This window comes from Salvelinus fontinalis, chromosome 4, assembly GCF_029448725.1.
Source record: "Salvelinus fontinalis isolate EN_2023a chromosome 4, ASM2944872v1, whole genome shotgun sequence".
In the NCBI taxonomy this organism is placed as follows: domain Eukaryota; kingdom Metazoa; phylum Chordata; class Actinopteri; order Salmoniformes; family Salmonidae; genus Salvelinus; species Salvelinus fontinalis.
The window spans coordinates 46,967,552-46,993,325 of NC_074668.1; the positions used below are offsets into that span (position 1 = coordinate 46,967,552).

The 25,774-nt window shown below is 43.7% G+C and overlaps 2 protein-coding genes across 3 annotated transcripts; both read right to left on the bottom strand.

Annotated features, from left to right (window-relative positions):
* Positions 1–487: 487 nt before the first annotated feature.
* Positions 488–7,821, bottom strand: wsb2 (WD repeat and SOCS box containing 2). The gene is made up of 9 exons (XM_055920368.1): positions 7,510–7,821; positions 4,944–5,112; positions 4,554–4,765; positions 4,317–4,448; positions 4,065–4,168; positions 3,721–3,917; positions 3,530–3,619; positions 3,331–3,447; positions 488–1,212 (listed from the first exon to the last, which is right to left on the bottom strand). The coding sequence occupies exons 1-9, from the start codon at positions 7,547–7,549 to the stop codon at positions 1,002–1,004; spliced, it is 1,272 nt and encodes a 423-aa protein (XP_055776343.1). The 5' UTR covers positions 7,550–7,821; the 3' UTR covers positions 488–1,001.
* A 1,337-nt stretch (positions 7,822–9,158) lies between these two features.
* LOC129853892 (V-set and immunoglobulin domain-containing protein 10-like) lies at positions 9,159–15,560 on the bottom strand. 2 transcript variants are annotated; one of them, XM_055920370.1, is made up of 9 exons: positions 15,075–15,552; positions 14,588–14,896; positions 13,742–14,047; positions 13,286–13,434; positions 13,012–13,162; positions 11,796–12,080; positions 10,138–10,251; positions 9,738–9,896; positions 9,159–9,490 (listed from the first exon to the last, which is right to left on the bottom strand). In XM_055920370.1, the coding sequence occupies exons 1-9, from the start codon at positions 15,124–15,126 to the stop codon at positions 9,411–9,413; spliced, it is 1,605 nt and encodes a 534-aa protein (XP_055776345.1). In that variant the 5' UTR covers positions 15,127–15,552; the 3' UTR covers positions 9,159–9,410. The 2 variants fall into 2 exon arrangements, with proteins under 2 accessions (XP_055776345.1, XP_055776346.1); XM_055920371.1 differs by having other exon boundaries at positions 9,401–9,490; positions 9,683–9,896; positions 15,075–15,560.
* Between the last annotated feature and the right edge of the window lie 10,214 nt (positions 15,561–25,774).

The window sequence follows — 25,774 nt, forward strand, 5'->3', positions numbered from 1 at the left end:
CTCTACAACAAGAGGGGTGTGAACAGTTTGTGTCATGAACAGTGCTTGTGCCCATAGAAGTAGACGTAGCGCAAACGCGGGAGGGGGCGGATGTTCCCCATTGCTGGAAGGGGGGGCCTGAGTGAAAAAGTTTAAGAACCCCTGATCTAGTACACATTGGTCACCTACAAAGTTCTTGGAGAGCTACGGGGTGTACATGATTTTGTTCCAGCCCATATTTAACACACCTGATGCAATTAATACATTGCTGGTCGAGACTATGGTTACTTGAGTCAGGTGTGTTAGTGTTGGGCTAGGACAAAAGGCCCACGTACCCTGTTCACTAAAATTTAACATTTATCAATGAAAGCGTGAGGGGAGAGAACTCTTGAGACTAACGTCATATAAAAATACTTGTGTTGTCCCCGTTTGCTCAATATTCCTTTATGTACATTAAGTTGAATTTCTGTTTAATATAATTGTAATTAATGTATTTTTTAGACTGTCATGGAATTATGATTTAATAGACCAATTTACACAATACAAAATGTATGTTTACTCTCATCAAAATTACACAAATGTCACTTTACATACTATAATATATCAGTAGCACAAAATATAGATATAGAACTTCCATTTGTTTGGTGCAATTTATGTAAATTAGCCAGTATGTTAGGATTTTTTTTTTTTTTAAGTTCATCTGTATGTTGTATAATCACTAGCTAATTGCATCCAGGTGAATTTCCATTTTGACATCCTGAGAGATTTCCTTGGACAAATAGCTGATCAGACTTGACTGATTTTGTGTAAACCACAAAGTATCCACTCCACTCAAGGTCCTAAAAAGTCCCATCATTTCAGTCAGACAACATTCCCACCAACTTTTTATGCATTTGTAAACGAGGCAAATAATAAGCTCTCCTCCTTTGACTGTTCCATCATTAGTCAGTCAATACATCCATCAACTCAAATACATTACAAATGGAGTCCAGAAACATTCCCTCCACCCATTCCCAAAGACACTATTCCTCCTCATCCGAGGAGCGGTCAGATCGTGCTTCTGAGTGGTCCGGGATGTCTCTGTAGGTGAGGAACTCCAGGATCCTGCGTGGTATGGGGAGGGCCTCCACCTGGTGTGTGGAGACTGAGTGGCGCAGGACGGAGCGGCACAGGTGGCACAGACTGGGCACTGACCTGGGAACCATCCAAAACCTCACGTGGCCATCTCTGGTCCTGCAACAATAACACACAGGGTATTAGCCAATTTGTTTGCCTTGTTTTAACCTTCCTATATGGATATGCTAACTAAATAAGACTAATTTCTATGCAACAACACTGGGTGCCGTGTCCGAAATCTGTGTTGCCCAGTACTTAAACTGCATACTGTGTACTAATCATACTAAATACTATTTAGAATGTACGGTTTAGTATGTAGTAAGCAACTAATATCAGCAAACTAGGCTCATCCTACTAAGAAGGTGTCATCTAATGCGCAATTGCGTTCATTCCCAACAACAGTTTATTTTGGTACAGCGCGTCAGCTGATTATCAGTCGTCAGACTAGGGTTGCAAAGCTACTGGTAATTTACTATAGTTACCGGAATCTTTGGTAATTAACATACATTTTTTGGAAATCTATCGTAACTGGTAATTTATACTTGAATAACTTTTAAAAACTGTATTCATATATGATTCATTTTTCATATCTGTGTCCATATTGTCCATGAGTGTCTAGTAGATAGACCATATGGTTCAAGAGAAAAAATGCCTAATGAAAAAAGCATCTAACTAACAATGGCATTATCAATTAACTCTGGAACTCTTCGAACTATTGACTTTTTTCACAATTACTACCAGTTTGACGCCAAAACAGTGTACTGAATACAAAGACAGTAAAATAAATGTGTACATTTTATTTATTTATATATAATTAGACACCTGTGATAATCTGAAGTACTCAAAAGGGCCACTAGATGTCTTGTGATATATTATATAAAATCCTTGAAAGACACCAAAATTCTAGTTGTTTACTGGTAAACTTTGAAAGTTTCCAGTAATATACCCTCCCTTTGCATGCCTATGTCAGACACACATGGGTCTCAAAAGACAATTCCCTTAATAGTGTGCAGCGAATTCTACTGGATGAAAAGCCCAAATGAGTATGACATCCTGGCATTTAAAGTACACTAAACCTATAAAACTACATTTTTTCGCATACCTAAAATTCCTACGATTTAGAAAACGCAAGTACGGTTATTCGGATACGGCAAGGATCTTAGAGGTGCATCTGAAGGAGCTTTCCTTGTTTCCTGACCCCCATCTGCACTGCTATGAGAGATGGGTGAAGGCAAATTCCTAGGACCGTATTCACAAAGCCCCCTAGAAATTGCTTTCAACAGTCTCATATCAGTGTAAAATAAGGGGGTATTGTCTCCCTCATCTCCAATGTTATTAACTGTACCCTTATAATTCATAGTTGATTATATCCAGACCTGACAGAGCTTGGATGCATCTAAAATTAGTTAGTGGTCCAAACACACCAAGACAATCATGAAGAGGGCAGGACAACACCTTTTCCCCCTCAGGAGACTGAAAAGATTTGCATGGGTCCTCAGATCCTCAAAAAGTTCTACAGCTGCACCATTGAGAGCATCCTGACCGGTTGTATCACCGCCTGGTATGGCAACTGCCCGGCATCTGACCATAAGGCTCTACAGAGTGTAGTGCGTACTGCTCTACATCACTGGGACCAAGCATCCTGCCATCCAGGACCTATATACTATATGGTGTCAGAGGAAAGACCATAAAATGGTGAAAGACTCCAGTCACCCAAGTCAGACTGTTCCCTCTGCTACTGCACGGCAAGCAATACCGGAACGCCAAGTCTAGGACCAAAAAGCTCCTTAACAGCTTCTACCCCCAAGCCATAAGACTGCTGAACAATGAATCAAATGGCCACCCAGACTATTTACATTGACCCCCTCATTTGTTTTACACTGCTGCTACTCACTGTTTATTATCTATGCAGTCACTTTACCCCTACCTACATATACAAAATTACATCGACTAACCTGTACCCCTGCACATTGACTTGGTACCGGTACCCCTTGTATATAGCCTCGTTATTGTTATTTTATTGTGTTACTTTTTATTATTTTTTTACTTTAGTTTATTTGGTAAATATCTTTCTTGAACTGCATTGTTGGGTAAGGGCTTGTAAGTAAGCATTTCAGGGTAAGGTCTACCTGTTGTATTTGGCGCATGTGACAAATAAAGTTTGATTTGATTTGTAGGAGGCTCATGTTTGTATCAAGTTATTCTAATGAGAATGAGCCAGTAAAGTAAATCTACCCTGTGGCTACGACTCCCCCTTGTGGATGGAAGTTGCAGCACAGCCCATTGGAGGTACGGTCCTCCTTGGTCTGCATCACCATACCCCTCTGTCCTGGCTCCCACATCTGGAGGGCTCTGTGAAACACATGAAACAGAAGGCCTAGCACTTTCTCTTTGAAATTTGTTGAGGGTGCAAAGCTCTCAACTAAACTCTTACCTGTCTTCAGTAACAATGGCCAGTTGCAAACCCTCGGGGGAGAATCTCAATGATGAGATTTGGTTCTGTCCATACATCTCAGAGCAATCCCTATTGGAAAGAAAAAGCAACAATGTGTCAACTAATGCACCACGCATATCACACCATTATCCTGCTACACATATCAAACCATTATCCACAAAGAGATGTACATTAGAGAAGACAATTTCTGTGCAGTGTAGGGGTCCCACAGATCGATCCACCAACTGGAACCACTGAAGGCTGCGGTGGCGAGCAGTGCCCCATCGGGAGAGAAGTCACAGGAAGCTAACAGGTAGAATGTCTTGTGGTTGATCCCCGTTAAGTTCCTGATGAAGGTGTACGACCGCAGGCTCCATAGACACACCATCTGGTAAAATAAAAAAACTTTTATAGCCTTTTCATACTACCATGCTGAGTCAAACCAAACTCTGCTGGCTCAGACATTTCCTTTCCAGCACGGTTTCAGCAACTATTGTGGTTCTCTTGGAGAATCCTCTGCTGAGGGGCAACTCACTCTGTCAAACCTGCCGACCGATGCGATCATGCTGCAGTCTGGTGAGACACTACAGCAGCTGACCCAGTCCTTGTGGCCAGAGAGGACATGTGGCTCCTTTTCACCTATGGAGGGCAGAGAAAAAGATACAGTATATAGAAGTTTAAGGTCAATTCCATATGCAATAAAAATGTCCGTGAATTTCTGCATTGAAGAAGATGAGAGAAGTGTCCTTTGGAGGAATTATTTTTTAGATGTATAACAATAGCTGACCTTTCTGGGTTAGATCCCATATCCTTAAGGTTTTGTCTCGAGAGGATGATACAAGGGTGAGCTTTTCGTTGGGAGTGAAGACCAGGTCCCTTGCAATACCCTCATGTCCTTTGAGGTCGAACCGAGGCTGACCTGGAAATTTAATCAGGGCACTGTGAGTTGCACGTTAACATTAGAGACTCGGCATCATGTGGTCAATAAATGAAATAGAGCAATGTCCTAAGTTGGATATCCCACCAGTTACAACATCCCATATCTTGATCACTCCATTGTCTAAGCCAGTTGCCAGAAGCAGTCTGGATGATTCTCTCTCACAGGATGCTGCTTTTTCTCCAGGTGCTGGTGTCTTTGATGGACGTGGTCCAAACGCCAGCCCCCACACTGTCTGACCACAGTTCAGGGTCTTGTCCTGTCTGTTGCTCTCTAGGGCAATCTCAACCCTATTGACCCTATATGGACAAGCATTATTGACAGTAAACAAATGAAGAATAAAACTCAAGAGTAGCTGATGAATAACATCAAGACCTTCAAATGAGGAAGCAAGGAAGAATGTTAGGAAGGAAGGAAGAATGGATGGAAGGAAGGAGGAATATTTACAGGCCTATAGTCTTTAAAGGCTCTACATACTTATCATGCCGAAGCGGCCAGGCAATCACCCACACAATCCCGTGTCCCATGGACCATGCGAACCAGGATCCATCTGGAGAGAAATCAACGCTCCACGTCTCGCAGCCAGCACGCCCCTCCAGCGATGGAGGGTGGGCGGATTTCAATTCCAATATCAGCCCATCGGAAGCTGTGAGGCGAGAAGTTAGAATAGAAAAAATTTATGTTGTTGGACTACCGTAATACAGTATATTTGAGTGAATACTCCACATAAACTCAGCAAAAAAAGAAAAGTCCCTTTGTCAGGACCCTGTCTTTCAAAGATAATTCGTAAAAATCCAAATAGCTTCACAGATCTTCATTGTAAAGGGTTTAAACACTGTTTCCCATGCTTGTTCAATGATCCATAAACAATGAATTAACATGCACCTGTGGAACGGTCGTTAAGACACTAACAGCTTACAGACGGTAGGCAATTAAGGTCACAGTTATGAAAACTTTGGACACTAAAGAGGCCTTTCTACTGACTCTGAAACACACCAAAAGAAAGATGCCCAGGGTCCCTGCTCATCTGCGTGAACGTGCCTTAGGCATGCTGCAAGGAGGCATGAGGACTGCAGATGTGGCCAGGGCAATAAATTGCAATGTCCGTACTGTGAGACGCCTAAGACAGCGCTACAGGACGGACAGCTGATCGCACGTGTAACAACACCTGCACAGGATCGGTACATCCGAACATCACACCTGCGGGACAGGTACAGGATGGCAACAACTGCCCGAGTTACACCAGGAACGCACAATCCCTCCATCAGTGCTCAGACTGTCCACAATAGGCTGAGAGAGGCTGGACTGAGGGCTTGTAGGCCTGTTGTAAGGCAGGTCCTCACCAGACATCACCGGCAACAACGTCGCCTATGGGCACAAACCCACCATCGCTGGACCAGACAGGACTGGCAAAAAGTGCTCTTCACTGACGAGTCGCGGTTTTGTCTCACCAGGGGTGATGATCGGATTCGCGGTTATCGTCGAAGTAATGAGCGTTACACTGAGGCCTGTACTCTGGAGCGGGATCGATTTAGAGGTGGAGGGTCCGTCATGGTCTGGGGCGGTGTGTCACAGCATCATTGGACTGAGTTTGTTGTCATTGCAGACAGAAGACATCCTCCTCCCTCATGTGGTATCCTTCTTGCAGGCTCATCATGACATGACCCTCCAGCATGACAATGCCACCAGCCATACTGCTCGTTCTGTGCGTGATTTCCTGCAAGACAGGAATGTCAGTGTTCTGCCATGGCCAGCGAAGAGCTCAGATCTCAATCCCATTGAGCACATCTGGGACCTGTTGGACCGGAGGGTGAGGGCTAGGGCCATTCCCCCCCCAAAAAAATCTGGGAACTTGCAGGTGCCTTGGTGGAGGAATGGGGTAACATCTCACAGGAAGAACTGGCAAATCTGGTGCAGTCCATGAGGAGGAGATGCACTGCAGTACTTAATGCAGCTGGTTGCCACACCAGATACTGACCGTTACTTTTGATTTTTACCCCCCCCCCCTTTGTACAGGGACACATTATTCAATTTCTGTTAGTCACATCTGTGGAACTTGTTCAGTTTATGTCTCAGTTGTTGAATCTGGTTATGTTCAAACAAGTATTTACACATGTTAAGTTTGCTGAAAATCACAGTGAGAGGATGTTTTGTTTTTTGTTGAGTATATTTGTTAGTGCGCCAGCTGTTCAGTTGGCAATTTTTCCCTTTCCTTTCTCCCAACTTCTACATGGGATTGACTGTTTCTGAAAGCTATAAAGGAAACACCAACATAAAGTGTCTTAACAGGGTGTCGGGTCCCTACGAGCCGCCAGAACAGCCTTAGCATAGATTCTACACGTGTCTGGAACTCTTTTGGAGGGATACTACACCATTCTTCCACAAGAATCAAAGTGTTAATTTGAGTTGAGATCATGGCATATGGTTTACATCCGGGTTCCCCAACTGGCAGCGCACATTTCTCCCCCCCATCAAAAAAAAACACACCAGCAAATCAGCTCCAAGTGATTTTAATTTTGGAAATCTGTTCAAAAGTATTCCCCCCATAATACAGAGATATGTGTGATCATACATGAAAGCAATGATTGACATTATTGTTTAAGTTAAACGTTATATCTGTGTGGGCTTCTTGCGATCAATTTGCAGTCTACAAATTATTGGTAATTATGTCCCTGTCTCCTGACCATCCGCTCAAGAGAAAATCGTCCCGCAGCTGAATCTAGGTCTACATCGTTTTCATGCTCATAAAATCATTCACTGACCACCACTTGTGCCTTGTGAATGGGTGCATTGTCATCCTGGAAGAAACCATTCCCACCAGGATAGAAATTATTAATCATAGGTTGAAGGTGATCACTCAGAATGGCTGTGTATGTATTTATTGGCGTTTACCTTGCCCTCAGTGGACCTAAACCATGCCAGCAAAATGCACCCCACACCATAACAGAACCGCCAGAACCCGAATTTACTCAAGTGTTTCTTTTATTTTGGCAGTTAACTGTATATTGTTTTATTATATTCCTATAAATAAAATGGAACGTACCTGGCCGTATGCGCCGAATGTTGTCTTTCAATGAACACATTTTTGCAAATTGTAGATGTTGACGGAAGCAGGTTATCACATTCTTGATCGGTTTCTGTCTATACTTCCTGATTATCTAACAATGGCGTCTAGTCAATAATCCCATGTTAAAATGCCATATTCCGAGAGAAAAATAGAGCGCATACTGTATATTCGGATCGCTAAATGACGTGATATAGCCAAATAGTATTTTTTTTTAAGCTTTCGGTAGAGAAATGTAAGTCAACGAAGAATTCGTCTGATTTCCTGTACAGTAAAATGACATCCCTCCAATGCGATAGGATTGGCTACCTTGTCACACGTGCCCTTGTTTTCTATTAAGTAACATGGACTCGTTTTGGGTTTATTTGGTCTATTGATAAGCATACTCATTCCCAGGGACATGTCACCCCCACATTTTGAAATTGCATTTTTGTCCCCCCCAGTTTTATCATTGTAATGTGATACAAAATTGGGCTCGGTGAACTTTAGGACCACGCAGGCGCCTCGGAACGTCGGGTAGGCTGTTTGGAGTGTTTATCCAACTGGATACAAAAATAAATATTATGTTCTCACCACTTCTAAAACTAAAGTTGCACCCCTGCTCATTCCAACTTGTAAATTGTATACGTTGTTCATTAATAAAAAGAGAAAGAGAGAGCGAAACAGTGTACAAAACATTAGGAACACCTGCTCTTTCCATGAAATAGACCGCTCAAATGTAGCTCTGGACCTCGAAGCCTCCTCATTTTTTCATTGTTCCCCTCTAATCAGGGATTGATTTAGACCTGGGACAACAGGTGTGTGCAATTCATTATCAGGTAGAACAGAAAACCAGCAGGCTCCGCACCTCGTAGGGTAAGAGTTGAGTACCCCTGAAATAGACTGAACAGGTGAATCCAGGTGAAAACTATGATCCCTTATTGATGTCACTTGTTAAATCCCTTTTCATCAGTGACAATGAAGTGGAGGAGACAGTTTAAACAAGGAGTTTTAAGCCTTGTGACATGGTTTGTGTGTGTGCCGTTCAGAGGATGAATGGGCAAGACAAAACATTTAAGTACTTTTGAATGGGGCATGGTTGTAGGTGCCAGTCAGTTTGAGTGTGTAAATGTAACGGATGTGAAATGGCTAGCTAGTTAGCGGGTACGCGCTAGTAGCGTTTCAATCAGTTACGTCACTTGCTCTGAAACCTAGATGTAGTGTTGCCCCTTGCTCTGCAAGGGCCGTGGCTTTTGTGGAGCGATGGGTAACGACGCTTCGTGGGTGTCAGTTGTTGATGTGTGCAGAAGGTCCCTGGTTCGCACCCGAGGTCGGGGCGAGGGGACGTACTAAAGTTATACTGTTACATAAAGAACTGCAACGCTGCTGGAATTTTCACGCTCAACAGTTTCCCGTGTGTATCAAGAATGGTCCACCACCCAAAGGATATTCAGCCAACTTAAAACAACTGTGGGAAGCATTGACATCAACATGGGCCAGCATCCCTGTGGAATGCTTTTTTTTTGTCCATGCCCCAACGAATTGAGGCTGTGCTGAGGGCAAATGGGGGTGCAACTCACCCCGCCTATGCTTTTTTATTCAGGTTTATTTTGTGTTTTGAGTGATACAAAATGTTATGAAATGTTACATTCTTGTGAAAAATGTAATTTATTGAGACAAATGGCAACAATTCATTTAAATAACCCTGTTAATTATCAATTAATTAGCCTGAAGTAAAAACAAAAAAGTGAAATGGATGATAAAAAGCTGACCCATACATCTACATAGGCTACTGTGAAAGCCAACCACCAATAATTACACATCTTTTCACAGTTTCATAGGTAGTAAAATGTTATCTTTGATATTCTTTAAAACATTGTTTTTATGTAATCTTCCAACACCTAAAATGTGACAAGTTCTTCCATATCTGTATTTTCTAGCTGTAATGGATGTTCAACGATTTCTTCATCTTCATGGTCATCTGAAAAAGAGATGGGTTTGAGCTGCATATACAGTATGAGGTCAATACAAAACAGAAACAGAATAGTTACAGTTCTATCCACTGTATATTACGGATACATGCAATTACAACATTACAATCACATTACTTGCCTTCATAATGTAATATAGAACAGGCCTACACCTTTTCAAAACAAATATATGCAGCTAGTACCCCAGTGGGAAATCCCCTCTTTTACAAGCAGGAAGCAGCTGGAATCATGTCTTACTGGATGAGATTCGATGTATTTGTACAAGTGTAGTGCTATGTCCATTAGTCAGAGATAGAGGTGGCAGTCTGGGTACTGCTTCAGGAAACACCTCTTCATCGGACTCTACCAGGCTCAACACATCTTCCCTCTCCTCCTCCATTCGCTCAAATCCATTACCTGTAATAAAAGAGTATCAATTTCAAATTTGGTTGTTAGTATTTAAATATATATTTTAGCAAGTCAGTAACTTTCCAAGTCAGTCATCATCAAAGTATATCTTATCTTTAAGGTTAGGCTGATGGATCTTTTTCTTTCACCTTTCATGAAATTTCACAATAATAAACAAAGGCAGATGAGCTAACTTAAAAGCTCTCGTAACAAAAGGGACAATGCAATTCATGGGGAAAAAAGGTTTTACCCAGGCAAATTCGGTCACGGTTGGAATATACTGTTTTAGCGATAACAATCCCAGATCCTACGATCAAAATGGCTAGGAATATCCCAATGATTGCTCCAGTGTATTGAGATGAGGCTGAGAAGAAAAGAAAAAAAACTAGATTAGACATGTTTTAGTCTCTCATTAGGCATGCATACATGTCGCTAAAGGGACATGAATGTACAAGAATCTCTCACAAGGAGAGGCAACAGGTTTATCGACATTCCAAAGAAGGTGTTGCCTTGCTACCTTTCTGCACCTGCCTTTGTTAGGTTTGGTTTATAAGTATGGTCTTCTGTGTCTATACCTCTATTACAAATCAAATGTTATGTGCTGAATACAACAGGTGTAGTAGACCTTACAGTGAAATGCTTACTTACGAGCCCCTAACCAACAGTGCAGCTTAAAAAATAGATATATGGATAAGAATAAGAGATAAAAGTAACAAGTAATTAAGGAGCAGCAATAAAAAAAAATATATATATATATATATATATACAGGGGGACACCGGTTAGTTGAGGTAGTATGTACATGTAGGTAGAGTTATTAAAGTGACTATGCAAATATGACAACAGAGAGTGGCAGTGGTGAGGGGAGGGGAGGGGGGGGACAATGTAAATAGTCTGAGTAGCCATTTGACTAGATGTTCAGGAGTTTTATGGCTTGGGGGTAGAAGCTGTTTAGAATAAAATATAATTGATTTATAAAGCCCTTCTTACATCAGCTGATATCTCAAAGTGCTGTACAGAAACCCAACCTAAAACCCCAAACAGCAAGCAATGCAGGTGTAAAAGCACGGTGGCTAGGAAAAACTCCCTAGAAAGGCCAGAACCTAGGGAGAAACCTAGAGAGGAACCAGGCTATGAGGGTTGGCCTGTCCTCTTCTGGCTGTCCCGGGTGGAGATTATAACAGAACATGGCATGGCAAATATGTTCAAATTTTCATAGATGACCAGCAGGGTCAAATAATAATAATTACAATGGTTGTCGAGGGTGCAACAGTTCAGCACCTCAGGAGTAAATGTCAGTTGGCTTTTCATAGCCGATCATTCAGAGTATCTCTACCGCTCCTGCTGTCTCTAGAGAGTTGAAAACAGCAGGTCTGGGACAGGTAGCACGTCCTGTGAACAGGTCAGGGTTCCATAGCCGCAGGCAGAACGGTTGAACAGTTGAAACTGGAGCAGCAGTTTCAAGCCTCATGGACCTAGACTTGGTGCTCCGGTACTGCTTGCCGTGCGGTAACAGAGAACAGTCTATGACTAGGGTGGCTGGAGTCTTTGACAATTTTTAGGGCCTTCCTCTGACACCGCCTGGTATAGAGGTCCTGGACGGCAGGAAGCTTAGCCCCAGTGATGTACTGGGCGTTCGCACTACCCTCTGTAGTGCCTTGCGGTCGGAGGCCGAGCCGTTGCCATACCAGGCAGTGATGCACTAGGCATGTTCACAAATGGTTTTGTTCTGATAAAGATCCCCCACACCTGGCCTTTATGATTATAAACAAATTATCACTAGGGCCATAATCAATCTCTAGATAAGTTTTCTATACAATTTCCCATAGTCCCACATTTTCTTACAGGAAGGAAAATTAGGTGCATGCACACACACAGACGCACCGACACTCAACTCAGTCTTAACTCACTTTTAACTGTTAAATAGATCTCCAGCTCGCGGACCATCAGTGGGTTCTCGCTCCTGCAGAAGTAGAGGCCCTCGTCCTGCTTGGTGATGTTGACTATGGTGAGGTTGAAGGTGGGGCCCTGTCCTGACAGGACATACTTGGGGCTGGGTACCACGTCCTCCTGCTGGGCTGTCCTCTGCCAGGTGGTGAGGGCTGGAGGCAGGGAGCTGGACTCTTTACAGGTTAATGTGATGTTGGTGCCTTCGAGAGCTGTGACCAGTGGTTCCCCTTCAGGATAGGGAGACTCTGGAAGATGAGAAGAAACAGGGTGTTAGACTGGGCCAGGGATATAACTACACACAATTACAATTGAGCCAGAAGCATACCACCCTGCATCCCACTGCTGGCTTGCTTCTGAAGCTCAGCAGGGTTGGTCCTGGTCAGTCCCTAGATGGGAGACCAGATGCTGCTGGAAGTAGTGTTAGAAGGCACTCTTTCCTCTGGTCTAAAAAAATATCCCAAGGGCAGTGATTGGGGACATTACCCTGTGTAGGGTGCTGCCTTTCGGATGGGATGTTAAACAGGTGTCCTGACTCTGTGTGGTCCCTGAAGATCCTATGGCGCTTATTGTAAGAGTAGGGGTGTTAACCCTGGTGTCCTGGCTTTATTCCCAATCTGGCCCTCATACCTCCACCTAATCATCCCCAGTTTACAATTGGCTCATTCATCTCCTCTCCCCTGTAACTATTCCCCAGGTCGTTGCTGTAAATGAGAATGTGTTCTCAGTCAACTTACGCGTTAAAATAACGGATAAAAAAAACTAAAACATTTATATTAGATATAAGGATGCACACACACACACACTGGAGAGGTGTGGCTGAGTAAGTGGTTCTTTGGCGCTTTTTCATTGTATGAGTAACCTTTCACGGTGCTAAGATAACGCTTCAAAATATCCCTCGGCACGCCTTTCTGGAATTGCAAAAACACACTTGCTGTGTGCCAATGAATTGTTTCACACCTGGCTATCATTCTGAGCTTTGTACAGTTGCAGAAACCATACAGTTGTTTAAAAGCTGAAATAAACAAGAGTTGACATGAACTGAAGTTAACTAAACATTGATACGTCTCAGGGTGTCTTTCTACAGTATTTGCAATACAGAAAACCATAAATCTGAAAAGTAAACATAAAGCATAGCAGATGTTGACTAGTTTGCAGGGTGTTTCTTATATTTCTTACTGAGCGTGAAGGAGCAGAACTTCTCGTCTTCTGTACTAATCATAGGATGATACCCATCACACTTCAGCGTCTGCCCTTCGAACAACAACGACCTGTTCAGATTTACCACTAGACGGTCTGTCACCTTTGACTCCATTAGCTGTCCAGCCACCTAAGAGGACCACAATGGAAATAAATTGTTACACTTTTGTGTAACCATCAATGATTTTAAATGCATTGTTTTCCATTAAATTGTGTTTTTAAATTGTCCCCCCAAAAACACACAAATAAACACCTGGTTCCCCTGGCTCGCTGGCACTTGATGTTTCTCCCCCCAGAGTAACGTGGGAGAGGGGTAGCCTCCAAACCAGCTGCAGTTAAACTGGACATGGGACGGGTCCTTCGCAATCTTCCACTGACACTCCGGATGCTTCTCTGGGGAATCTAGAGGAGAAATGGAAGCAGTTCATTTTACGGTATAGAATTGATTTGGTATTTGAGTAATTACACAGTAATAACAAATCAGGTACCATTTAGATTTGTATGATAATAATATTTATTATTTTGGTTAATCTAATCAATTAGGGCACCATTTGGTACCAGGTATATAGCCAGTGGCAACTGCAGATATACAAAACAGTATTGACATTGAGATTTTATTTCATTTTATTATCACTAAGCCCATGGCAATCACAGAAGACAGATCCCAGTATCAGAGACTAGTGAGTCTATTACCCTTATAGCCACCTACAGTATACAAGCAGCTCTTTGCTCCAGCCAACTTCCTTCTGGGAAACTGAGTTCTGGGCTCTACATGTGTAGTTCCCCTGAGCTGTGGGTTGGATGTCCTCTATCCTGAAGTCCAGCCAGGACCCACTGCCCGCTGTCAGAGAGTCATTTCTGGACACCACACCCTGAAACCCCCAGGACAGACGCTGGGAGGGATAGGACCAGCTGGAGCAGTTGAACAACATGGTGGAGCCCTTGTGGACGATGAGGGTTCCATTGGAAAGGATTGTGGCTGGGTGGATGTCTGTGATGCCATTGACAGGACCACCTGTAAGAGGTCAACATAAGGTGGTTTAGTAGGCATACACTTTCCACTTGAATACAGTCTTCACATTATGCAACAATCAAGCATTGTTACAATGTTTCATTATTGAGCAATGTGGACTGATAGCACAACATACACACAAGGCATTCTCTTTAGAGATCCTTCTCAGTCCTTATTGGTTAATATCTGACAGTTCAACGCTCTTCAAGGTACAGTATTTATGATCACCCGCAAATACCGTGTTATCATGCTCATTCAAATGGTTACAGGATACATGGACATACTACTACAGTAACTGTTATCCACAAAACTAGCCATTGCAGCTAATATTCCCGAAGATCCCGTTTCAAGGAATTTGGAGCCAGGGCAACAGACCAAAATACTTGATTCTATACACCTGTCAGCAAAGGGTGAGGCTGAAATAGCCAAATCCACTCATTTGAAGGTGTGTCCACATACTTTTGGCAATGTAATGTATATACAATTCCTTATACAATAATGACGCCAACACACACACTGTTACATTAGAAAACATATACTTACTGACTATTTGCAATGTCAGACTTGTTTGAGTGTTGTTGTCATGGGGTAAGGAATCACAAAGATATATCCCCTCATCTGATAAAGCTAGTCCATTGATGTACAAGCTTTGATTGTACATTATCGTCAGGTGCGCTTCACTTGAAGGTGTTAGAATTATGGAATGATTACGGCCAATGATAAACTGTCCATTCTTCATCCATCGCGTGAAGGAGGGAGTCGCATTCATCGCAGTGTTCCAACACGGAAGTAGAATATTCGCCCCCAGAGTTTTAATTACAGTAGTTTTATCTGAGCGCCCATTTGCTGCAGCTTTCATAAAAACAATAAGCAAGAGATGAGAGACAATTATCAAATAGTAGAAGTGAGCACCACATAGATCAAAAACATTGACCTAATATAAACGAATTTCACTGTATCACTTATTAGGCTAAGACCACCTTTTAGGTTACATAGTCTATTCATAAACAGGTCACAAGTGGACACTCACCTGTCTGATGAATGAACAGAAGAAGAAAAATTGCAACTGAGAATGCCTTCATGATTATTCCTGCTGTATAGCCTGATTTCAAGTTAAACAAAAGCTTGGTTGCCAATGTCAGCAGTTAACCTGACTACCTGTTGTACGTGCTATGACACAAGAAAACTCTACACGTAGTTTACATGAGACTGCTTAGAGTAAATAATAGATCCATAGGCCATAATTCAACATGTCTCTTTTCCATAGAACTGCCACATGCTACATATTTTAACCTATTTGACTACCTGGCTGTTTACTCGGGGAGAGGCATTATGGACACGCCTAGTGCCCAAATGGATGACGCATGTCGCGTAGCTGAGTCGAGTGTGTAGACAAAACCGCTCAGTCAGTTGTCCGGATAAGCCCTACCCAGCTGCAATATGTAACCTTTTGTGTGACCAGACCAAATTCACATAGACATCAGAGTTATAGATATGTCATTCTCATTGACAGCAAGTCTAACAATTATGTGTTCTATGTGCTCTATTTCTATGCTTCCCGGTCTTGTTTCGTTTTTGCATCTTTTACTTTCGGCTTTGTACACCAACTTCAAACTGCTGAAAATACTATATTTTAGGTTATGGAAAATATATTTCTCACCGGTTAAGATGGCAAAATGAATCTCTACACAATGACTGCTTGTTTTGTCACAAACTGAAATTAGGCGAACTATTAGAATTTTAGCATCCAGAAATTCATGGCGGCGCGATTGCCGCATAGTGCTGGTTGTCTGGCTAAATCTAGTTATCTAGCACTTATTTAAAACGTGTAAAGTGATTAGGGCGAAGGCGAAATAACAATAAGTATTGGTCACCATCTGGATTTGATCCCCATCTCCAATTTATTCCATCCCACTTGATTTGATTTCGAGTAGGATAGTAGCCTACATAGATGGTAAAAGGCCTAACTATCTGGATTTCACCATGATAGAGTCTACACTGCTCAATAAGAGTATACGCTGCAAGCCGACAACACAGGACACCTTGTTCGCGTGCCCGCAGTAGGGAAGTATCTAGTGTAGCCAATATCAGGCCAGGGTGACAGCTAAAGCACATGTATTGTAGTGATTTTCACCGAAAATGTACAACTAGGGCGTTAACGTTTAACGTTACATTTTTATTAAAAAACAACTAACAGTTACACTACATGACCAAAGGTATGTGGACACCTACTCGTCGAACATCTCATTCCACAATCATGGGCATTAATATGGAGTTGGTACCCCCTTTGCTGCTATAACAGCCTCCGCTATTCTGGGAAGGCTTTCCATTAGATGTTGGAACATTGCTGCAGAGACTTGCTTCCACACAAGAGCATTAGTGAGGTCGGGCACTGATGTTGGGTGATTAGGCCTCGCTCACAGTTGGCGTTCCAATTCATCCCAAAGGTGTTTGATGGAGTTGAGGTCAGGGCTCAGCAGGCCATTCAAGTTCTTCCACACCGATCTCAACAAACCATTTCTGTATGGATCTCCCATGGGGGCATTTTAAATATATAATTTTTTATTTCACCAGGTAGGCTAGTTGAGAACAAGTTCTCATTTACAACTGCGACCTGGCCAAGATAAAGCAAAGCAGTTCGACACATACAACAACACAGTTACACATGGCATAAATAAACATACAGTTAAATAATACAGTAGAAAAAAAGTCTATATACATTGTATGCAAATGAGGTAAGCTAAGGGAGGTAAGGCAATAAATAGGCCATGGTGGCAAAGTAATTACAATATAGCAATTAATCACTGGAATCAAATCAAAGTTTATTTGTAACGTGCGCCGAATACAACAGGTTTCACCTTACAGTGAAATGCTTACTTACAGGCTCTAACCAATAGTGCAAAAAAAGGTGTGTGTCTGTGTGTGTAGGTAAGTAAAGAAATAAAACAACAGTAAAAAGACATTTGAAAATAACAGTAGCAAGGCTATATACAGACATCGGTTAGTCAGGCTTATTGAGGTAGTATGTTAGTAGGTATGGTTAAAGTGACTATGCATATATGATGAACAGAGAGTAGCAGTAGCGTAAAGAGAGGGGTTGGCGGGTGGTGGCACACAATGCAGATAGTCCGGTTAGCCAATGTGTGGGAGCACTGGTTGGTCGGGCCAATTGAGGTAGTATGTACATGTATGTATATGTAACAGTCTAACTTTACGGCGTCGCCCCGACCCGGGCGCCTCTGCACACATCAACAACGGTCGCCCACAAAGCATCTTTACCCATCGCTCCACAAAGGCCGCGGCCCTTGCAGAGCAAGGGGAACCACTACTTCAAGGTCTCAAAGCGAGTGACGTAACCGATTGAAACGCTATTAGCGCAGACCACCGCTAACTAGCTAGCCATTTCACATCCGTTACACCCACCCCCCTTTCCGCAGCAACCAGTGATCCGGGTCAACAGCATCAATGTAACAGTACAACTTTAGACCGTCCCCTCGCCCCGACACGGGCGCGAACCAGGGACCCTCTGCACATTTCAACAACTGACACCCACGAAGCGTCGTCACCCATCGCTCCACAAAAGCCGCGGCCCTTGCAGAGCAAGGGGAACCACTACTTCAAGGTCTCAAAGCGAGTGACGTAACCGATTGAAACGCTATTAGCGCGGACCACCGCTAACTAGCTAGCCATTTCACATCCGTTACATATAGTTAAAGTGACTATGCATATATGATAAACAGAGAGTAGCTGCAGCGTAAAAGAGGGGTTGGGGGGGTGGGCATATAATGCAAATAGTCCGGGTAACTGTTTGGTTACCTGTTCAGGAGTATTATGGCTTGGGGGTAAAAACTGTTGAGAAGCCTTTTTGTCCTAGACTTGGCACTCCGGTACCGCTTGCCGTGTGGTAGTAGAGAGAACAGTCTATGACGGGTGGCTGGGGTCTTTGACAATTTTTAGGGCCTTCCTCTGACACTGCCTGGTGTAGAGGTCCTGGATGGCAGGCAGCTTTGATGTACCGGGCCCTACGCACTACCCTCTGTAGTGCCTTGCGGTCGGAGGCCGAGCAATTGCTGTACCAGGCAGTGATGCAACCGGTCAGGATACTCTCGATGTTGCAGCTGTAACCTTTTGAGGATCTCAGGACCCATGCCAAATCTTTTTAGTTTCCTGAGGGGGAATAGGCTTTGTCGTGCCCTCTTCACGACTGTCTTGGTGTGTTTAGACCATTCTAGTTTGTTGTTGATGTGGACACCAAGGAACTTGAAGCTCTCAACCTGCTCCACTACAGCCCCGTCGATGAGAATGGGGGTGTGCTCGATGCTCCTTTTCCTGTAGTCCACAATAATTTCCTTAGTCTTGGTTACGTTGAGGGATACCACCCGGCCAGGTCTCTGATCTCCTCCCTATAGGCTGTCTCGTCGTTGTCGGTGATTAGGCCTACCACTGTTGTGTCGTCTGCAAACTTAATGATGGTGTTGGAGTCGTGCCTGGCCATGCAGTCGTGGGTGAACAGGGAATACAGCAGGGGACTGAGCACGCACCCATGGGGAGCTCCAGTGTTGAGGATCAGCGTGGCAGATGTGTTGCTACCTACCCTTACCACCTGGGGACGGCCCGTCAGGAAGTCCAGGATCCAGTTGCAGAGGGAGGTGTTTAGTCTCAGGTTCCTTAGCTTAGTTCATGAGCTTTGATGGTACTATGGTGTTGAACGCTGAGCTGTAGTCAATGAATAACATTCTCACATAGGTGTTCCTTTTGTCCAGGTGGGAAAGGGCAGTGTGCAGTGCAATAGAGATTGCGTCATCTGTGGATCTGTTTGGGTGGTATGCAAATTGGAGTGGGTCTCGGGTTTCTGGGATAATGATGTTGATGTGAGCCATTACCAGCCTTTCAAAGCACTTCATGTCTACAGATGTGAGTGCTACAGGTCTGTAGTCATTTAGGCAGGTTGCCTTTGTGTTCGTGGGCACAGACTATGGTGGTCTGCTTGAAACATGTAGGTATTACAGACTCAATCAGGGACATGTTGAAAATGTCAGTGAAGACACCTGCTAGTTGGTCAGCACATGCCCGGAGCACACGTCCTGGTAATCCTTCTGGCCCCGCAGCCTTGTGTATGTTAACCTGTTTAAATGTCTTACTCACGTCGGCTACGGAGAGCGTGATCACACAGTCGTCCGGAACAGTTGATGCTCTCATGCATGCCTCAGTGTTGCTTGCCTCGAAGCGAGCATAGAAGTGATTTAGCTTGTCTGGTAGGCTCGTGTCACTGGGCAGCTCACGGCTGTGCTTCCCTTTGTAGTCTGTAATAGTTTGCAAGCCCTGCCACATCCGGCGAGCGTTGGAGCCAGTGTAGTATGATTCAATCTTAGCCCTGTATTGTCGCTTTGCTTGTTTGATGGTTCGTCGCAGGGCATAGCGGGATTTCTTTTAAGCTTCCGGGTTAGAGTCCCACACCTTGAAAGCGGCACCTCTACCCTTTAGCTCAGTGCGAATGTTTCCTGTAATCCATGGCTTCTGGTTGGGTTATGTACGTACAGTCACTGTGGGGACGACGTCCTCGATGCACTTATTGATAAAGTCAGTGACTGATGTGGTGTATTCCTCAATGTCATCGGAACAATCCCGGAACATGTTCCAGTCTGTGATAGCAAAACATTCCTGTAGTTTAGCATCTGCTTCATCTGACCACTTTTTTATAGACCGAGTCACTGGTGCTTCCTGCTTTCATTTTTGCTTGTGAGCAGGAATCAGGAGGATAGAGTTGTGGTCGGATTTACCAAATGGAGGGCGAGGGAGAGCTTTGTACTCTGTATATGGAGTACAGGTGATCTCACATTTTTTTCCCTCTGGTTGCACATTTAACATGTTGATAGAGATTTGGTAGAACTGATTTAAGTTTCCCTGCATTAAAGTCTCCGGCCACTCGAAGCGCCGCCTCTGGGTGAGTTGTTTCCTGTTTGCTTATTCCCTTATACAGCTGACTGAGTGCGGTCTTAGTGCCAGCATCTGTTTGTGGTAGTAAATAAACAGCCACGAAAAGTATAAATGAGAACTCTCTAGGCAAGTAGTGTGGACTGCAATTTATCACAATATACTCTACTTCAGGCGAGCAAAATCTAGAGACTTCCTTAGTTTTCGTGCATCAGCTGTTGTTTACAAATATGCCCCTCGTCTTACCGGAGTGTGCTGTTCTATCCTGCCGGTGCAGCGTATATCCTGCTAGCTGCGTGAAACATAGGATATTACAGTTTTTCATGTCCTATTGGTAGGATATTCGTGGTCGTACCTCATCTAATTTATTGTCCAATGATTGCACGTTGGGGAGTAATATTGACGGTAACGGCAGCTTTCCAACTCGCCTTCTGCGGGTCCTGACAAGGCATTCGGCTCTTCGTCCTCTGTACCTGCGTTGCTTCCTCTTGTGAATTACTGGGATGTCGGCCCTGCCGGGTGTTTGGAGAATATCATGTGAGTCTTGCTTGTTGTTGAAAAAGTATTTGTCTAATCCGAGGTGAGTGATCGCTGTCCTGATATCCAGAAGCTCTTTTCTGCCGGAAGATACGGTTGCAGAAACATTATGTACAAAATAAGTTACAAATAACGTGAAAAAAACACATAATAGCACAATTGGTTGGGCGCCCGTAAAACTGCTGCCATTTCTTATGGCGCCATTTTACATGTGCCGAAGATGCATCCAATGGTAGATGTAGAGAAGATGAATGTGCAAGTAGAGATACTGGGCTGCAAAGGAGCAAGGTAAATAAATAAATAAATAAATACAGTATTGGGATGAGGTAGTTGGATGGGTTATTTACAGATGGGCTAAGCTACAGGTGCAGTGATCTGTGAGCTGCTCTGACAGCTGGTGCTTAAAGCTAGTGAGGAAGATATGTGTCTCCAGCTTCAGTGATTTTTGCAGTTCGTTCCAGTCATTGGCAGCAGAGAATTGAAAGGAAAGGTGACCAAAGGAGGAATTGGCTTTGGGGGTGACCAGTGAGATATACCTGCTGGAGCGCGTGCTACGGGTGGGTGCTGCTATGGTGACCAGTGAGCTGAGATAAGGCGGGGCTTTACCTAGCAAAGACTTGTAGATGACCTAGAGCCAGTGGGTTTGGCGATGGATATGAAGAGAGTGCCAGCCAACGAGAGCATACAGGTCGCAGTGGTGGGTAGTATATGGGGCTTTGGTGACAAAACGGATGGCACTGTGATAGACTGCATCCAATTTGCTGAGTAGAGTATTGGAGGCTATTTTGTGAATGACATCGCCAAAGTCAAGGATCGGTAGAATAGTCCATTTTACGGGGGTATGTTTGGCATCATGAGTGAAGGATGCTTTGTTGCGAAATAGGAAGCCGATTCTAGATTTAATTTTGGATTGGAGATGTTTAATGTGAGTCTGGAAGGAGAGTTTACAGTCTAACCAGACACCTAGGTATTTGTAGTTGTCCACATATTCGAAGTCAGAACCGTCCAGAGTAGTGATGCTGAATGGGTGGGTAGGTGCGGGCAGCGATCGGTTGAAGAGCATGCATTTAGTTTTACTTGCATGTAAGAGCAGTTGGAGGCCACGGAAGGAGAGTTGTATGGCATTGAAGCTCGTCTGGAGGTTAGTTAACACAGTGTGCAAAGAAGGGCCAGAACTATACAGAATGGTGTCGTCTGCGTAGAGGTGGATCAGAGAATCACCAGCAGCAAGAGCGACATCATTGATGTATACAGAGAAGAGAGTAGGCCCGAGAATTGAACCCTGTGGCACCCCCATAGAGACTGCCAGAGGTCTGGACAACAGGCCCTCCGATTTGACACATTGAACTCTATCAGAGAAGTAGTTGGTGAACCAGGCGAGGCAATCATTTGAGAAACCAAGGCTGTTGAGTCTGTCAATCACCACTTTCTTATCGGCAGAGTCAAAAGCCTTGGCCAGGTCGATGAATACAGCTGCACAGTATTGTCTCTTATCGATGATATCGTTTAGGACCTTGATCGTGGCTGAGGTGCACCCATGACCAGCTCTGAAACCAGATTGCATAGCGGAGAACGGTGGGATTCTAAATGGTTGGTAATCTGATTCTTAACTTGGCTTTCGAAGACCGTAGAAAGGCAGGGTAGGATAGATATAGGTCTCTAGCAGTTTGGGTCTAGAGTGTCTCTCCCTTTGAAGAGGGGGATGACCGCAGCTGCTTTCCAATCTTTGGGAATCTCAGACGATACGAAAGAGAGGTTGAACAGGCTCGTAATAGGGGTTGCAACAATTTCGGCAGATCATTTTAGAAAGAGAGGGTCCAGATTGTCTAGCGCGGCTTATTTGTAGGGGTCCAGAATTTGCAGCTCTTGCAGAACATCAGCTATCTGGATTTGGCTGAAGGAGAAATGGGGGAGGCTTGGGCTAGTTGCTGTGGGATGTGCATGGCTGTTGACCGGGGTTGGGGTAGCCAGGTGGAAAGCACGGCCAGCCGTATTAAAATCTTTCTTGAAATTCTCAATTATAGTGGATTGTCATGACGCTGGCCTGGGGGTAGGTTTATGACAGTCATAAATACCTCTTTCCCCCTTTTCCCTCTCTCTACCCTACTGATGTGACATTTGAAAATCCTTTGGTTAACATAGAGATTCTGGGAACATCAGAAGGTGGGGGGGAAATGAACTATATTCTGGTAATCCGACCAATTGAACATATGCGGTGATACTTAATGAATATGATGTCAGTTTGGTTGTCATCTGAGACATTCTGATCAATGATAGAATGACAAACTCTACAGTGGAAAGTCGGCACATTGTAGTTATCGGAGTCACATGGAATTGTTGTTCAATTTAAATGTTTGAATATAAAATTATTGGTGAAGAGATTAAATGTAATTTTAGCTTCCAAATGAGAGATTTGGGTTTTCATAAGATTATGAACCCAGCCCCCTTTTCTTTTAAGTAACTAGCTGTCATATCTGTCCTGCCCGCTAGCGACGTTTTCCTTTATGACGTAATTTGTAATCAAGGTATGATTCATTCTGTGTATATGTAATTCTGTGTGATTAGTTAGGTATTTAGTAAATAAATCATTTAACCCAATTTTGTATTGCTGATTCAACTTGTTAGCCGGGGTTCGTGAAGATAACCAAGAATTTACAACTTTCAGATGAGACTGAATTAAGGTGACGATTAATATTGACTGCTATTGATGTAAAATATTACTAGGTCTTTAAGAGTTTATTCGGAAGATAACAGCTCTATAAATATTATTGTGGTGCCCCGACTCTCTAGTTAATTACATTTACATGATTAGCTCAATCAGGTAATATTAATTGCGGAGAAACGGTTTTATAGAATAGCATGTCATATCACTTAATCCGGCATAGCCAAAGACACGGCAGGATTTATCGGTGGTGACAGTGTTTCATAGCCTCAATGCAGTGGGCAGCTGGGAGGAGGTGCTCTTATTTTCTATGGACTTTACAGTGTCCCAGAACTTTTTTGAGTTTGTGCTACAGGGTGCAAATTCTGCTTGAAAAAGCTAGCCTTAGCTTTCCTAACTGCCTGTGTATATTGGTTCCTAACTTCCCTGAAAAGTTGCATATCACGTGGGCTATTCGATGCTAATGCAGAACACCACAGGATGTTTTCGTGCTGGTCAAGGGCAGTCATGTCTGGAGAGAACCAAGGGCTATATCTGTTTCTGGTTCTACATTTTTGAATGGGGCATGCTTATTTAAGATGGTGAGGAAGGCACTTTTGAAGAGCAACCAGGCATCCTCTACTGACGGGATGAGGTCAATATCCTTCCAGGATACCTGGGCCAGGTCGATTAGAAAGGCCTGGTCGCTGAAGTGTTTTAGGGAGCGTCTGACAGTGATGAGGGGTGGTCGTTTGACCGCAGACCCATTACGGATGCAGGCAATGAGGCAGTGATCGCTGAGATCTTGGTTGAAAACAGCAGAGGTATATTTGGAAGGCAAGTTGGTTAGAATGATATCTATGAGGGTGCCCGTGTTTACAGCTTTGGGGTGGTACCTGGTAGGTTCATTGATAATTTGTGTGAGATTGAGGGCATCAAGCTTAGATTGTATGATGGCTGGGGTGTTAAGCATGTCCCAGTTTAGGTCACCTAGCAGCACGAGCTCTGAAGATAGATTGGGAGCAATCAGTTCACATATGGTGTCCAGAGCACAGCTGTGGGCAGAGGGTGGTCTATCGCACGCGACAACAGTGAGATACTTGTTTCTGGAAAGGTGGATTTTTAAAAGTAGAAGCTCAAATTGTTTGGGTACAGACCTGGATAGTAAGACAGAGCTCTGCAGGCTAACACCAAACCCTTTGGCAGTTCTATCTTGTCTGAAAATGTTATAGTTAGGGATGGAAATTTCAGGGTTTTTGGTGGTCTTCCTAAGCCAGGATTCAGACACCGCTAGGACATCTGGGTTGGCAGAGTGTACTAAAGCAGTGAATAAAACAAACTTAGGGAGGAGGCTTCTAATGTTAACATGCATGAAACCAAGGCTTTTACGGTTACAGAAGCCAACAAATGAGAGCACCTGGGGAATGGCACCTCTTTAAAGCTGAAAGAGGAAAGGGTCTTCCACAAACTGTTGCCACAAAGTTGAAAGCACAGAATCGTCTAGAATGTAATTGTATGCTGTAGCGTTAAGATTTCCCTTCAATGGAACTAAGGGGCCTAGCGTGAACCATGAAAAACAGGCATAGATCATTATTCCTCCTCCACCAAACTTTACAGCAGTGGCATGTATTCATGGATGCCAAGGGAAGCCAGGCTTCCCAAAACATTTGACAAATAAAATGTTTTGAAAACATCAAATCATTTATCTTTCATCTTTCTGTGTTTCATAATTTTCCTTCAATTCTCAAGAGGCTGAATGTATCACAGGACAAAAGCACCCGAGCGAGCGAAACAGCGCCCCTCTATCTCGGTACGTATAGGTCGTCTATATGATTCTGTCTGGTTCAAACGAATATGACATTGTTGCCACCCGTAGCATTGAAGGCAAGGGAAGTCAGCCAGGAATCTGGCGTCCCCTTAACAAAAAAGTATAACAAATTAGCCAACCAGCGTTGAGCTGAACTGAGCAAGCTCAACTGTGAATGGTCCTGGCACACCAATACAAAGTTGTCCAGTGGCTAGATAGCTAAAATTGTCCCTTTCCTAAATTAGCCATGGATGGAGATCGGGATTTGGACCTGTGGTTTTACTTAATTCTCCTTACTGGCCAACCTCTCCTTGTCCGAGTCTGTAATACCAACATATTTTTAGCAGATCACCATAGTCCCTGTGCCCAAGAACACTAAGGTAACCTGCCTAAATGACTATCGACCTGTAGTACTCATGTCAGTAGCCTTCAAGTGCTTTGAAAGGCTGGTCATGGCTCACATCAGGAACCATCATGCCGGAAACCTTAGACCCACTCCAACTCGCATACCGCCCCAACAGATCCACCGATGACTAAATCTCAATCATACTCCACACTGCCCTTTCCCACCTGTACAAAAGGAACACCTATGTGAGAATGCTGTTCATTGACTACAGCTCAGCGTTCAACACCATAGTACCCACAAAGCTCATCACTAAGCTAAGGACCCTGGGACTAAAACACCTCCCCCTGCAACTGGATCCTGGACTTCCTGACGGGCTGCAACCAGGTGGTAAGGGTAGGAAACAACACATCTGCCAGACTGATCCTCAACACTGGGGCCCCTCAGGGGAGCATACTTAGTCCCCTC